The following is a 13,344-nucleotide window of genomic DNA, read 5'->3' on the forward strand; positions in this document are numbered from 1 at the left end:
TTTACATTTCATAAGTTATGCAGACAGACATGCATCTAAAAATCCACCATCTTCGTAAATAATTGAACCAGACCGCCATGGACAATTGTCAACTTTATTCAAAAATACATACAAAAAGTAACCTTAGACAAAGTCAAAATCATCTAAAAGTGGTTCACTTCATTTATTCCACTCAAGACCACTACATGTTCATTCACCATTCTCTGCAGGGCTCTCCTGATTGTTGTCATCATTGTCTGATTTCTCATCATCTAGGAAAGATGAAAATGATTAGTGGGGAACAGGTATCTATACAAATGTAACAGATTAACAATTTCTGGTTCTATTGAGAATGTGACATAGGCGACCTGAAGATCTAAACCTTGAATTAGATTGAAAGCCTGTTAAAAACACAAACAAGTATGACACCCAAAACTGTCCTTATTTACTCACTCTCAAGTGTCTGCTGTAGTTCCTGTATGGTACTGAGTAGCACATGGAACTGCTTCTTCCTTAACTCCAACTGAGTGGGACAAAAGGGAGATTAAAAACAATGAAATTAAGACATCACTTCAAATGAAAACATTACGGGTTTAAATAGAAGAGCGATGAAATAATGTATATTTGGCTTTACCTTTGCATCCACATTCTCCTTGATGTGAGACAGCTGCTGGAGTTCTTTGTCAAGTGCCTCCAACTGTCTGTAAACACATAATCTGATTAACATAACAGCCACAACTGCTCTGACATGTGGAGCAGAACAACTCATCAATATTTAGATGAAACAAATGACAGAGGCTGACTTACTTTAGAGTTTCGTGACGATCTGGATGTTGCTGGATGACCTTGGCCAGAGCGTCATACTCTGGAAGGAAAGAACAAAAAAAAACAACTTTAGAACAAGCAGAAAATCAAACTAGCTCAAACTAACCACTAATATTTTCCTAGATAATCCTGACAACCCTTATTACCACCATCTCTTCTAAAACTAAAATATTATCTATTCTCCATCCATAATTGCAAATATGGAAATATAGAAGATAATTTGTCAACAACTTGTGTACAATTAGTGCCAAGAACTCACTGGATCCCACATGTTTGCTGATGAAATTGTATTTTTCACTGTTTAATTTAAATATTTGTATATATCTCATCATAAAGCATTTCAAAAATTCCAAATTGTTAGCTATGTCTCATAAATTACAGTTGAGACTGCAGTTATATACAGAAACATAGTGTAAAACAAACTTTTACTATCCTCCTCAAGAAAATTTGCTTTCATTTTAAACTGTAATATTTTGTTTTTACTTCTACATGGTGGGACAACACCTCCAATAACACTTCACAAACTCTTGCAAATACAGCAATTGTCTGAACCAATCTGGAGCACAGAAGAAAATATTTTAAAATATCCTTACCTTGGCGGTTCTTTCGTATTCTCTTTGCTCTCTGAATTTCTTTCTTGCATTCGGCTATCTTCTCATGTGCAGATGTGATATTTTGTTCTGCAATGTGGACAACAAGGTGGTCAAAAAGGTTATTGTGTTCAAACTTGGTCAAAGGGAAACTTTGGGATTTCTCAACCCCTATTTTCCTATTATTTTGTATCCAAGTGACTACAGTGTTTCCCCTATAATTGCACAGGCCTGGTTGGCCGCCAGACCAACGAGAACCCCCGCCAGGCCAAAAAATGTTTTTTTCAATGCCAATAATAACGCCAAATATCCATTCATTCGGAAATCAATAGGGTTTGGTAGCCTCTGTGCAGGGCTGTTCCAAAACATGAGTCAACCTTTGTGTTGTTTACTTGGGAAACTCTTGGTAGCGTAGCTCATTTTAAGGAATAGAGCAGTACGTAATGTGCACTCATAGTAAGTGGCTGGTTGAGTGAGAGAGCAAGCAGCAGAAAAGTGATGGGGAATGCAAGTGGAGCAGAGGAAAAGGTTAGCAGTGAGTTGTCAATCTGGCAATAAATGTACAGTACGGGCTACAGTGTGTCAGTTAATAAATACTGCAGCTTGTCAAGACCAAAAAAAGCGAAGGAAGTTAGCTCTAAAGTTAGCAACAATGGGTCAGTCAACCTAGAGGAAACACTGGACTAAATGGTCTGTTTGTTATTGTGTCTAACCAAGTGTCACTCAAGGAGAAGTCTCACTCTGAAATCTCATGAGAGTAAAGTTGTTGCAGGAAGACAACAGTGGAAACGTGAATGAGAGTTGAAGAGGATTGCTGGGAGGAATTTGTGGTGTTGAAGTACAGAAAGCAAAGCTTAGTTTTATCTAAAAGATTTTCAAAGTCATGGCTAAATATAGGCTATATATAGCTGATTATTTAGCTGTCTTCCTGCAACAACTCAACTCTTGCAAGATTTCAGAGTGAAATCTTATAACAACTATCCGAACCTGTCAGTGGTAAAAACAAGCACTTTTAGTACACGTACATTGACGGGGCACTATTGCCCCAGAGGATTACATTGCAGCCTGCTTTGCGGCTGCTGCCTGAAGTGTTCCTTTAATACTGGACTAATTTCAAAAATTGTTTTCTCCATTAGTCACTTAGACACAAAATGATGTGAAAATAGGGTCCAGGTTGAAAAATCCTGAAGTTTTCCTTTAACACACACAAACTGACTCTGATGGTCAGGTTCTTAGAGTTACAACATAGAAAGTATGAAATGCATGAACATAGATATGCAGTACCAGTCTAAAGTTTGGACACATCGAATGAGAAAGTGTGTCCAAACTCTTGACTATTACTGTATATTATATACAGTACTGGTCAATACACTGTATATTATATACAGTACTGGTAAATAATATACAGTACTGTGTACATATACAGAATTGAAAGAGGGTGTGAGTTGTAAATATCAGTTGTCTTTCAGAAAAAAAATCTACCTATATTCGTGTAGATTTTCTCATAATTTTCCATTTCCCGAAGATTCATGTCATACACCATCAAGGTCTTCCCCATGGAGAATTCACACTGGGCCAGTGTACCCAGCATCCTCTGGTACTGTGTGAATCTGAATAAAATTACAAGACGGTTTATGAGTTAAAGCAAATTCCTCCTCACACTTTCATGGAAATACCTGAAGACAAAAGTCGAAGGCCGTGACCTACGGAGCTCACTCACCCTTCCTCCGGGCTCCCAGGAGAGTTGCACCACTTGGTGAAACTCTTCAACAGCACATTGATTCGGCGGTCATCTCCAGCTCCGTCCCCGTCGATAAGAAGACGCTTCCGAATAACTTCATCTAGAATAGAACCGACAGCAGGTAAATTAAAGAGCCGCTGAGCTAGCTGGTAGCTAACAAGTCTGCTGTGTATTAGCTGTTTTCAAAACAAGCTGCGTCTATGTGTAGGTTTGGTTCATTTTTGACAGTGTGGCTTGGTACATAATGATACTTTAAGACCTTCGGCACTCATTTCTATTCATGAATTTGAACAGAGAGTTGAAATAAATTAATTAAACAGTTACTTGCCATCTGTAACAGCTCCCATGTCTGTACTATGGATGTATTCGCTGAAAAAACTTTATTGAACAGCAGGAAATCAACAAAGCAGCTCCGCCTCTGACGACAGACGGCGGTGATTGGCCAGAGAAGCGAACAAGCGTTAAAGTTTTTTTTTAAAGCTTTATTTACAAATAAGGTTAAACACATGGCTGTATGAGGTCGTACTATACATCCATGGGTAAATATCCCCTTATAATACTCACAACACATCCATGCTCCAGACGTGTATTAAGACACACAAAAATACTCTGCTTGGATCAATAATGTCTCTCTGATATCGTTTTTTCAAAAAACAATGACAACAACAACAAAAACAATAATTACCATGTTAAAATCCCTAACATTACATCTACTCTTTCTCTCTCGTTTGAAATTCTGGACTCTATGAATATGCAAATATTTTTCATTAAAAAAGTTGAACTGCTGGACACAAGATGTCTTCTCCTTCACTGTAAAGTCAATTTTCAGTGTATGTGTACTGGAGGATTCAAGTTTCCACATCACACTTGCATAAGTTGTATATTGGACCACAATTGGCTCCAAACTAGTTGTGATGTCACAAATCGTGCTCATAGGCCCACCCCTTAAAATTTGATTTTCAGTGAGTACAGAGAAGTTTCCACTTTCAGCAGGTAAATTTGAAAACAGCCTTCTAGTGTCAAACTCTGCAGATACATCATTCTGCACAATGAAGCTCAAACATCCAACCGAAGGAACAAAAGGAAAAACATATTTTTGAGTGGAAGGGAATTTGAAAATTGGGGAATAAAACAAGACTATAAACAAAAAAAGTCTTAAAGGCATGAAAAAAAGAAGGCTTTTCCCCCCAAATTTCCTACTCAATATAATTACAGTCATTAATTAAGTGTGTTACATTTGGTTGAGTTTCATTATATTTGCATGAGTGGTATGTTATTTACCCCGTAATAATGTCAAATGAACTAAACCTTAGATTTTTATATGTGACTTGTCAATGTAGAAGAGAAAAAAGTGCATTCAAAGATAGGGGTAAGCTATTTTAAGAGATCAGTGAACATCAGTGAAAAAAGGTCACCCGTTTCATCACAAAATGAACATTGAGAAAGATCAAAGTGAAACCCCTCAGATAATCAGCAACAGGTGGTGTATTTGTGATCATCTTAAAAATCAGCCTCTTTTCTCTTTTCAGTTGTATCAATTCTTATCATCAGCTCACATTATCCTTCACCTTTAAAACCTGCATTAATTGTGTGTTATGAATGTCATTTATGACATTTGTATTTAAAGAGTAGGCTATTTAAAGTTGAAATTGTACCAGAAACTCCTTTTTGTTGTTGTTGTTGTTTTTCTAAGAATGTTTTAAGAGGTGTTTCTGGAGCTGTTTCACCACCATACACAAATTCCATCAGCAGCTCCTCCATTTCCTTTATTATTATTATTTTTAAAAAAATATTCTCAGTTAAAGAAATGTGCTGTAGGCCTATAGAATGAATCTACATCCAAAAAGGAGCGTCAGTTCTTCAACAAAAAGGATGGATAAAGTCAAATTTGAAGACATGACAACATAATTAACATTTTACATTGCCAGAGGTCTTACAGTACAGTCACATGGTCAACTGAAATATTCTGACCATTTTATTTGATCACTTTCCAGAGTAAAAGTAACAAATTACAAATAAATTATGCTACCTAATATTATGTTGTTCTCAAAATATAACCGTGAAAAAGGTTTTGTTTTATAACAGTACTTATAGTGTCCCAATTAAAAGTGTTCCAAATCAGCCCAAAACATCCTGGAATAAATACAATGATACGTTGGAGATGTTTACCTTGACTAATCCACAGAAATCAAAGCTATCATTCATGTCAGTTTTAATCATTTTAAATGCATTTTTTCATTGGATAAATTCAGTGTAGTGTCTCATATGACACCTTATTGACCTGGTAATAAAGTGCTAATTACAACTTTTCAAAGCTTAATGCCATTTTATTTCATGAACGACAGCAGACCAAAAATACTTTTTTTTGATGATGGAGAAATTTTTTACTTTTGATGATAGAGAAACGTTTATTTATTTATTTATTTTTTATGTTGGAGACGCGTTTATTTATTTATTTATTTATTATTTCTATGATGGAGAAACGTTTATTTATTTATTTATTTTTGATGTTGGAGACACGTTTATTTATTTATTTATTTATTATTTCTATGATGGAGAAACGTTTTGGGGTTTTTTTTTGATGGCGATGATGGAATTTTTTTTTTATTTTTTTTTGATGACGATGATGGAAAAACTTTTTTTTAGATCATGGAGAAACTTTTGCGGGAGTCGTCCATGGATGGAGTCGTCACAACGTGCGTGCGTTCGTCTTAGCGCAATGACGTCTGCTTCCCAGAATGCAGTCTGGTAAACAGACATGGACGCACCAGGTGAAGACCTCCACAGAGGCTGAGCACTGCACTCGCTCTTTCCCACCGTCTTCTGTCTCCTTCTCCCAGTGCATCCAGCTGATTTACACCTGCCTGGTGTTACGTCTACACCCACAGCACCTAGAGGCTTGGTAAGAGTGAACTTATTGTCGATCCGGGCCGACGGCTGATGACTTCTGCCTGCTTCCTCGCTAACGCTAGTCATGGCTGGCTACAGGTTTCAGCTAGCAGACTAATGTAGTAACGGTTGTACCAGTCACAGACCCACACTGCCCTGTTTTCATGACACATCTCCTGTTTGATATAATGTGCATTTTCACACATCGTATTTACAATGAATACAGTTATTTTGTAATTTCTCTTATTGAAAAAAAATGTTGGTCTTTGCTAGCTAATGGTAGTCAGCTAAGTGAGTTGTCCTGTCAAGTTGTGCACCTGGTGTTCAAAGAGTATTTAGTTTCTGAAGAAATGACATTACATGGCATCTGACATACTGTTATTTGTAGAGCCATTTAATTCAGGTTAAGCAACAGACAGTGGCTTGTTTATAGTGCAAGATAGGAGAAGAGGGGGGAGAGATAAGAGACTATATTTGTTTGGCAGAACAATGTTATAGTGTATACAATACACTCAACGCTGATATCAAAGTTATAGTCGTAGATAGATTTTTATAAGGGCTGGATGACAGTTTAACATAATCTTTTGTTGACTTTCCATGAAATTGTTTCGTGATGCTGTGATCATATTGTGTCATGGTTTTTCAAGTTTCTGTTGTCCAAATTACTCGTTTTAAGTTAATTTTCATTATAACTAAGAAATAGACTTGTTAAAGTTCTGCCTTTACATTTGTGAGGAGTTTTGTTCGATATGAGCAGTGAACAGTCGACCACAGTTGATTGTATTGAACATCAAATGATTATTTTTATTTGATTTTTGCATACATATGCTATATTGTGATATACTGTATATCAATATTGGAAAGATATCCTCATGGTGACATATTTTTGTTGCTAACGAAAAAAGCAATGTGTCATGAATTAAGCAATGACTATTAATCCAAATTAGTTACTTTCTGTTTTAATGGTGTTTGATAATATTCACATCGATATTGTATGACAGGTTAGGGAGCCAATTATACAAACCCCCCATTACAACAGTACTGACTGCACTGAACATGTGCAAGTAGAATTTTGTAATTATTAGTGTTATTAGTTACATCTGTGTTTGGCAAGTCAAAATGTGTGCTGTGACAGAGGTCTATTGGTTATTGTTTGACTACATACTGTAGCTTCAGGATAGCCAGAGTGAACTCTAACAGAGCAGGACTTAAACCAGATGTTTATGTGTTTGGGACACACTGAGTTTACCAGTGAAGACGGTCTTTGACCAGGCAGCACAACTACTTTGAAAACAGTCTATGGTCTCTTTTGGTGACATATATTATATCGAAATATTGGTCCTTTCCTTTCACCCAAATAATAATGATTAAAGAAAAAGTTTAGAGCTTTTGTTTCCTTTGAAGCGCAATTACCCATAGATTTAGACAGGTCCATGGTCGGAAGCACAACATACAGTGTTTAACAGTTGCTGTTTTTGTATGACATTATTTTACTTTTCACATGTGTACATAAAAATGGATGTTCAGAACTGGTTTACTGGCCTGTCTGAATGGAATGGAGCCATCTTTAATGTTATTAGTTACGCTTTAGCTTTCCCTACTACAGTAAGGCAAGTCAAAATGTCTGCTGTGAGAAAGGTTTGTTGTTTACACCTTAGGCGAACTGTGGGACTGAGAGGTTTCATTCTGGATATATCATATTACTTCCACGTGATGTTGGCTGCCACAGTCAGCTTTGCCCAACATAGCTTTCAGCATTTACAAGTTGTCTGGTCTTTATTTCTTATGCTTTCCATAGATGGGTTACAATTAAAATATTTAGATTTAAGTGCCTTGACATGACCTGGAGTCTTGGACTTGGAGACGTGCTTATTTCTCCATTATTGCCTTCTGCTGTAGTTTAATAAAAGTATAATCCAGACCTGAGAATGAAACTTCTGTCCATTCTCATGCATAGGGCTGCAGCTAATTATTATTTTCATTATTGATTAATATGCCGGTCACCTTCTGAATAAATCGATTATTTAATAAATACTTAAAAACAATTTTAAAAATTATGTCACAGTTTCTAAAAATTATGTTCATTTTTACTTTAAAAATTAATTTATTATGAATATAGTTGATGATTATTTTTTTGTCGATTGACCAATCGATTAATAGACTTATCTATTAATTGTTGCAGCTTTTCTCATGCAGTTGTAACATACAACATAGCAAATATGTTGATAATGCACTTTGAATTCAGGTGAGACTCCTGATAGCTTAATTCCAAATAATATACAATTAGTTTCCACTGAATACGGCAAGTTGTGTTCACAAGTCAAAAACGTTGCATAACTTAAATTTGAGAAATTGAGTTGAGGTTGAGTTCGTTTTGGTCCTGGTTCAATTTAATAGGCTACAGCAAAAACTTTTGATGAACAACTTTTGAAGTAATATGCAAATTTAAACAAAACTAAACTAATGTGTGTCTGTGTCTGTTTTTTTCCACAAAAAGAAGTTATCTCATTAAACATATCCTACTTCTCCCTCATTAAAAATTCCAGAATCTATGAATATGCAAATATTTTTAATTTCTAAAGTTTAACTGCTTGACACACAATGTCTCCTACTTCACTGAAAAGTCCATTCTCAGTGTTTGTGCACTAGAGGCTTCAACTTTCCACATCACAGCTGTGTCAGTCACGTAGATGCCCATGATGGGCTCCAAACTAGATGTGATGTCACAAATCATACTTGTAGGTACATGCCTTAAACTCTGATTTTCGGAGAGCACAGAGAAACTTTCCACCTTCAGCAGATGAATGTGAAAACAGCCTTCTAGTGTCAAACTCTGCACATAGATCATTCTGCACAGTGAAGCTCAAACATGCAAGTAACAAGAAGTCATTGGCTACCTTTATGACTATATTACTGTATGTCTTGCATCAGTTAAAACAACAAAAGGTAATGGTAATCAAAAATAATAATTAAAAGGGTATAGTCTCAGTCTTTAAAAGGGATTTACTTTGGGGCAGGGTGGTTTGGGATGGTGCTTAATGGATTGGATTACTGCATAGTGGTGAAGAACTCCATGACAAGGCCTAGAGAGGACAGTGTTACCTTCCAAACATAGTCCTATAATTCCATATTCACTGATTAAGACATAACAAAACAGAGAACCTGATACTGACTCATCTTCCCTCAATATGTGTGTGCCTCCAGACTTCCTCTCCAGTGTGTGTGGCAGCCAGTGACCACCCAAACTGATGAGGATCGGCTGATTGAGTTAAAAATAAGTTCCTTTTTTCTTATTTGCTGAGGTAAGAGCACACAGCTTCTTATTATGACACTCTAATGTCAGTTAGTGTTTTCTGTAGTTAGACAATAATTATAAGCAGTTGTGACATGCTTACAGATATCACTTACTTTGAGACATATAGCAATTGTGGCATAACCCTGTTACCTTTTTACTTAGCTTTTTCTTCAAATTATTTTAAACTTGTACAAAAACAATTTTTTTGCCTGTTTACGGATATCAGAAACTAAGGGATAAAAACACACTACTACTTTTTCCATGTACAGTATACTCTTCCTTCTTAATGTCAGATTTTTACTCTGTACTCTGTAGTGTGAGTGTGCCGGAAGAGAGGTAGCTTCTCTGTCTCATTGTTATAAGCCCCCTTACTAGGAAAATAAAAACTCCTTAAATGCAATGCAGTTGCAGTGCAGCCTTCCAACAATAAATGTTGCCTTGGTGAAATATTCATAATTCCCTTTTTGTTGGGACTCCGTCAAACTGGTTTTGCCCACTGAGGCTCCAGTTTGTACTGATGCTTTATTGGATAGGATATATTGCAGGGTAGGTGTTTATTTGATCGATTATGTGTTCATTTCACTTTGTGTATGTATGGACAAAACATTAAAAACACCTTTCTTTTAAATATAATACAAAAGTCCAGCATTACAAATTCCAAAAAGTATACAGTTTTGGTATTTAGCTGCATTATATTGTACAGGGGTCTCTATTTTTCTCATCATTAAATGTATATTATCAGATTGGTTTGTACATGCAGTTTGTAAAAATAATTACATATTTGTTTTTGCCGTTATTTGCAATGTCGCTGCTTTTAATCACACATCTAAAAGGGGCAGTTGAGGAAACCCTGTGATTTCTGTTTGTTTAAGATTAAGAATTTGTGATGCTTTTTAAAGACCCACTACATTTCTGGTCCCATCCCAGAGCAAAAGTCACTGCTACTCACTGTAGACGGAGGAATAATAAGGCATCAGTATGTCATATATGAAATGGTTTGCTAGTGTAGGCTAATACTTGACTGCCAGTGAAAGAAAGGCCTTGGCTAGTCTTCAAACAACCAATACTACAAAATCTCACCCAAGTGTTTTCTGATTTGTGGGGGTGGCTAAATGGGTGAATTACACATTACAGTGAAATAGACTCACTGTGCATGCTTCTTGAAAGACAACTGTTCATGTTTTGTGTTCTTTCCCACAATTACATCTTATGAAATTTATTTATTAAATCAGTGGTATACACAAAAATACAACATTGTGTATACCACTTATTTAATATAGAAGAGCCAGTTTAAATCTCTGCTGTGTGTTGACACACTGTTTGATGAATATTATGCAAACTTCATTTTATAGTATGTTTCAAAAGAAAATAACAAGGTGCTTAAAGCTAAAATCCTTAACTTTTCATGCGTTGTCACTGTTGTGCAACAGTATCTGGCAGTGTGCTTGTTGTGTTTGCACACTAGTTGTACGTATCCAGCTATCTAGTTGAGTAAAATGTCATTGACCAAACAGGTACCTTGAACGTGAATATACAGTACTGTGCAAAGGTTTTAAGCACTTCAAGTAAAGTGAAGATGCTTTCATATATTTCAAAATAATGCCATGAATAGTTTTTATTTATTAATTATCATACAAAGTGCAGTAAAGATAAAAAACCTAAATCAATATTTGGTGTGATGACACTTTACTTTAAAAACAACACCAGTCCTCCTTGGTACACCTGCACACAGATTTTCAGATACTTGGCAGGTCGGTGGTTCCTGCATCTTGGAGAAGTTGCTACAGTTCTACTGTGGATTTAGGCGTCTCAGTTGCTTCTGTCTCTTCTTGTAATCATGGACTGACTCCATGATGTTGAGACCAGGACTCTGTGGGGGCCTTGTTCTTCTTGTCAATAGATATTTTTTTCTGACTCTGGCTGTATGTTTGGGGTCATCGTCATGCTGCCAAATAAAGTTTGGACTGATCAGTGGCCTTTCTGATGGTATTTTGTGATGGATAAGAATCTAAACATCAAAAGTACCTAAAACTTTTGCACAGTACTGTATATTCCAACCAGTTGCCAGATTTAGATTTGTGGGGTCCAGTAACTGATAAAAATGATGACAGATTGTAAACCCAAATCCAAGCTTCAAGCCATTACTACAGAAACCTGTGAGTAATGTCAAAGCATCCATGTTTTTCTTTGGTCTACATTTTGACCATTTTAACTGTTGCTGCCAGTCGTCATCATGAAGAAATTCAGAGACTCAACATCCCCATCGTATGAACCGATAGAGCTAGATTTTCTGAGTCAGTAGTGGTGTTGGGAGTGTTCACATCTTTTTGAACAGTTTAATACGATGGACCAACTTATGACTGGGGTGTATTTATATTTAATAAATATAAATACACCCCAGTTTATTTCTTCTGCTCTGTATATTTAATAAATACAGAGCAGAAGAAATAAAAACATAACTTGGGCCTGTGAGACACTGACAACCATATTCAGGACAAGCTTCTTAATTTGTATTTGTATTTGTATTTGTCTTTTTTGTAAATTTAGTGTTGGTCTGAAGACAACTTTTGAACAAAAAAAAGGCCAAGGTAATTTTTGCTCAAGGTTCTTCGGGGTACATGCCAGCTGGGAAAACATTTCTACTATTTATTAAGAGGATATTTTTTTAAAGACATCATCCATTGGATATCAGAAAAAACAGCGTAGAAGGCTGCTTAAACTGGCCTTGTTATTCTGTCAAACTGACAGATGGTTGTGTCTTGAGAATTTCAGATGATATGAAATGGAAAAGAAAAATGGTTTAATAGAATCATGTAGAACATCCTTCATATAAAATAGAACAGCACCAGATGAAGACTAGAAATACTTATGCCATTTGCAAGACAGGCCAGTCAGTAAATTACTCTTTACAAGAATCAGCTGTCACTACACTAAATTTTGTGTTTGACAAGACAAGAAGAGCTTAAATTTCTTGATTTTCTTGCTTGTCATTTTTTGTTAGTTGAATTTGTGCATATTTGGGTAATATTTTTTATTTAATTTTGAAAGTGAAAGTAAACTTGACTGTGGATAACTGACTGTGGGCTTTAAAAATGTCATGGGGAATCTGTCCAAGTCAGTCATAAATCTAATTAATTAGCACATTATTCTATTGTAGATATTCAGTTTCATAACCAGTACCATCGACTGATGATAATTTAAGTCTGACTTTAATGCAATAGATCAGGCACTGATCAAATCAACTTAACTGTAAATATGTTTGTCCTGTTTTCTTGTGTGTGAGGCCTCACATCAAAGTAAATATCTACAGACAAGATGTAATATATATTACTCTGACACTAATGGTAAATCCATTGATTGATTAGTTAGTGATTGATTAAAATATTTTGTCATGCACATTCCTTGTAGAGTATGTTGGTTAAGTTATGCATAAGAAACAAACCCAGGGACTCAAGACAAGACAAACATTTTTTGTTAGCAGTTATTGCAAAATCATGCACAAATGTGAAGTTATAGTTTGTTTTATGTTTAAATATGTTTTGTCTGGAGAGAAAGTGAGAAGTTGAGAACTTAACAGTGCCATCACAAAAGCAGGAAGCAGACAGTAATCAAGTATTCACTGGTGTCACACCAACACTGCTGTTTAGTAAGCTTATACTTTATACATTGAGCATCCTTATTTATTGAACAAGGTGTACAGTCAAGTTTTATCATTTTATTTATTTATGTTACCTGAAATCACAAGTTTGATTATTGGTAATTGATAGAAGGTTGAAACTACTTTTATTGTGAACATTTAAAAGAGACCGTGAAAACCAAGCAGCTATGATGCAGTTTGTGAGGAACACTGTCATCAGTTGCATCCTGTTAAAGATCCCCTCCAGACAGAATAAAGACACATAAAAATGCTCACCTTTGAATAATAATTTGTGTCTGATATGGTTTTCCACAAAATTTCAATTACCTAATTAGAATTATTAAAATTACATTTACTTCTTCTCCCTCATCATCCAGAATCTATGAAT

General features: G+C 35.7%; 2 protein-coding genes across 3 annotated transcripts in view; one reads left to right on the forward strand and one right to left on the reverse strand.

Moving 5' to 3' along the window:
- Nucleotides 1–80: 80 nt before the first annotated feature.
- On the reverse strand, nucleotides 81–3,565 carry thoc7 (THO complex 7). The gene is made up of 8 exons (XM_067588028.1): nucleotides 3,464–3,565; nucleotides 3,115–3,235; nucleotides 2,877–3,004; nucleotides 1,398–1,484; nucleotides 787–844; nucleotides 614–680; nucleotides 433–502; nucleotides 81–251 (listed from the first exon to the last, which is right to left on the reverse strand). Exons 1-8 carry the CDS (start codon nucleotides 3,480–3,482, stop codon nucleotides 190–192), a joined length of 612 nt encoding a protein of 203 aa, XP_067444129.1. The 5' UTR covers nucleotides 3,483–3,565; the 3' UTR covers nucleotides 81–189.
- A 2,187-nt stretch (nucleotides 3,566–5,752) lies between these two features.
- The window catches only part of LOC137181916 (ataxin-7), a 28,952-nt gene continuing 21,360 nt past the window's right edge, over nucleotides 5,753–13,344 (forward strand). Inside the window, exons 1-2 of one of the 2 annotated variants that reach the window (XM_067588029.1) lie at nucleotides 5,753–6,037; nucleotides 9,229–9,326. The gene's annotated coding sequence lies outside the window, so the exon portion shown is untranslated. The remainder of the gene's footprint in view (nucleotides 6,038–9,228; nucleotides 9,327–13,344) is intronic. The other variant, XM_067588030.1, reaches the window with a different exon arrangement.

The sequence above is a fragment of the Thunnus thynnus genome, chromosome 4 (genome assembly GCF_963924715.1).
Source record: "Thunnus thynnus chromosome 4, fThuThy2.1, whole genome shotgun sequence".
Classification (NCBI taxonomy): domain Eukaryota; kingdom Metazoa; phylum Chordata; class Actinopteri; order Scombriformes; family Scombridae; genus Thunnus; species Thunnus thynnus.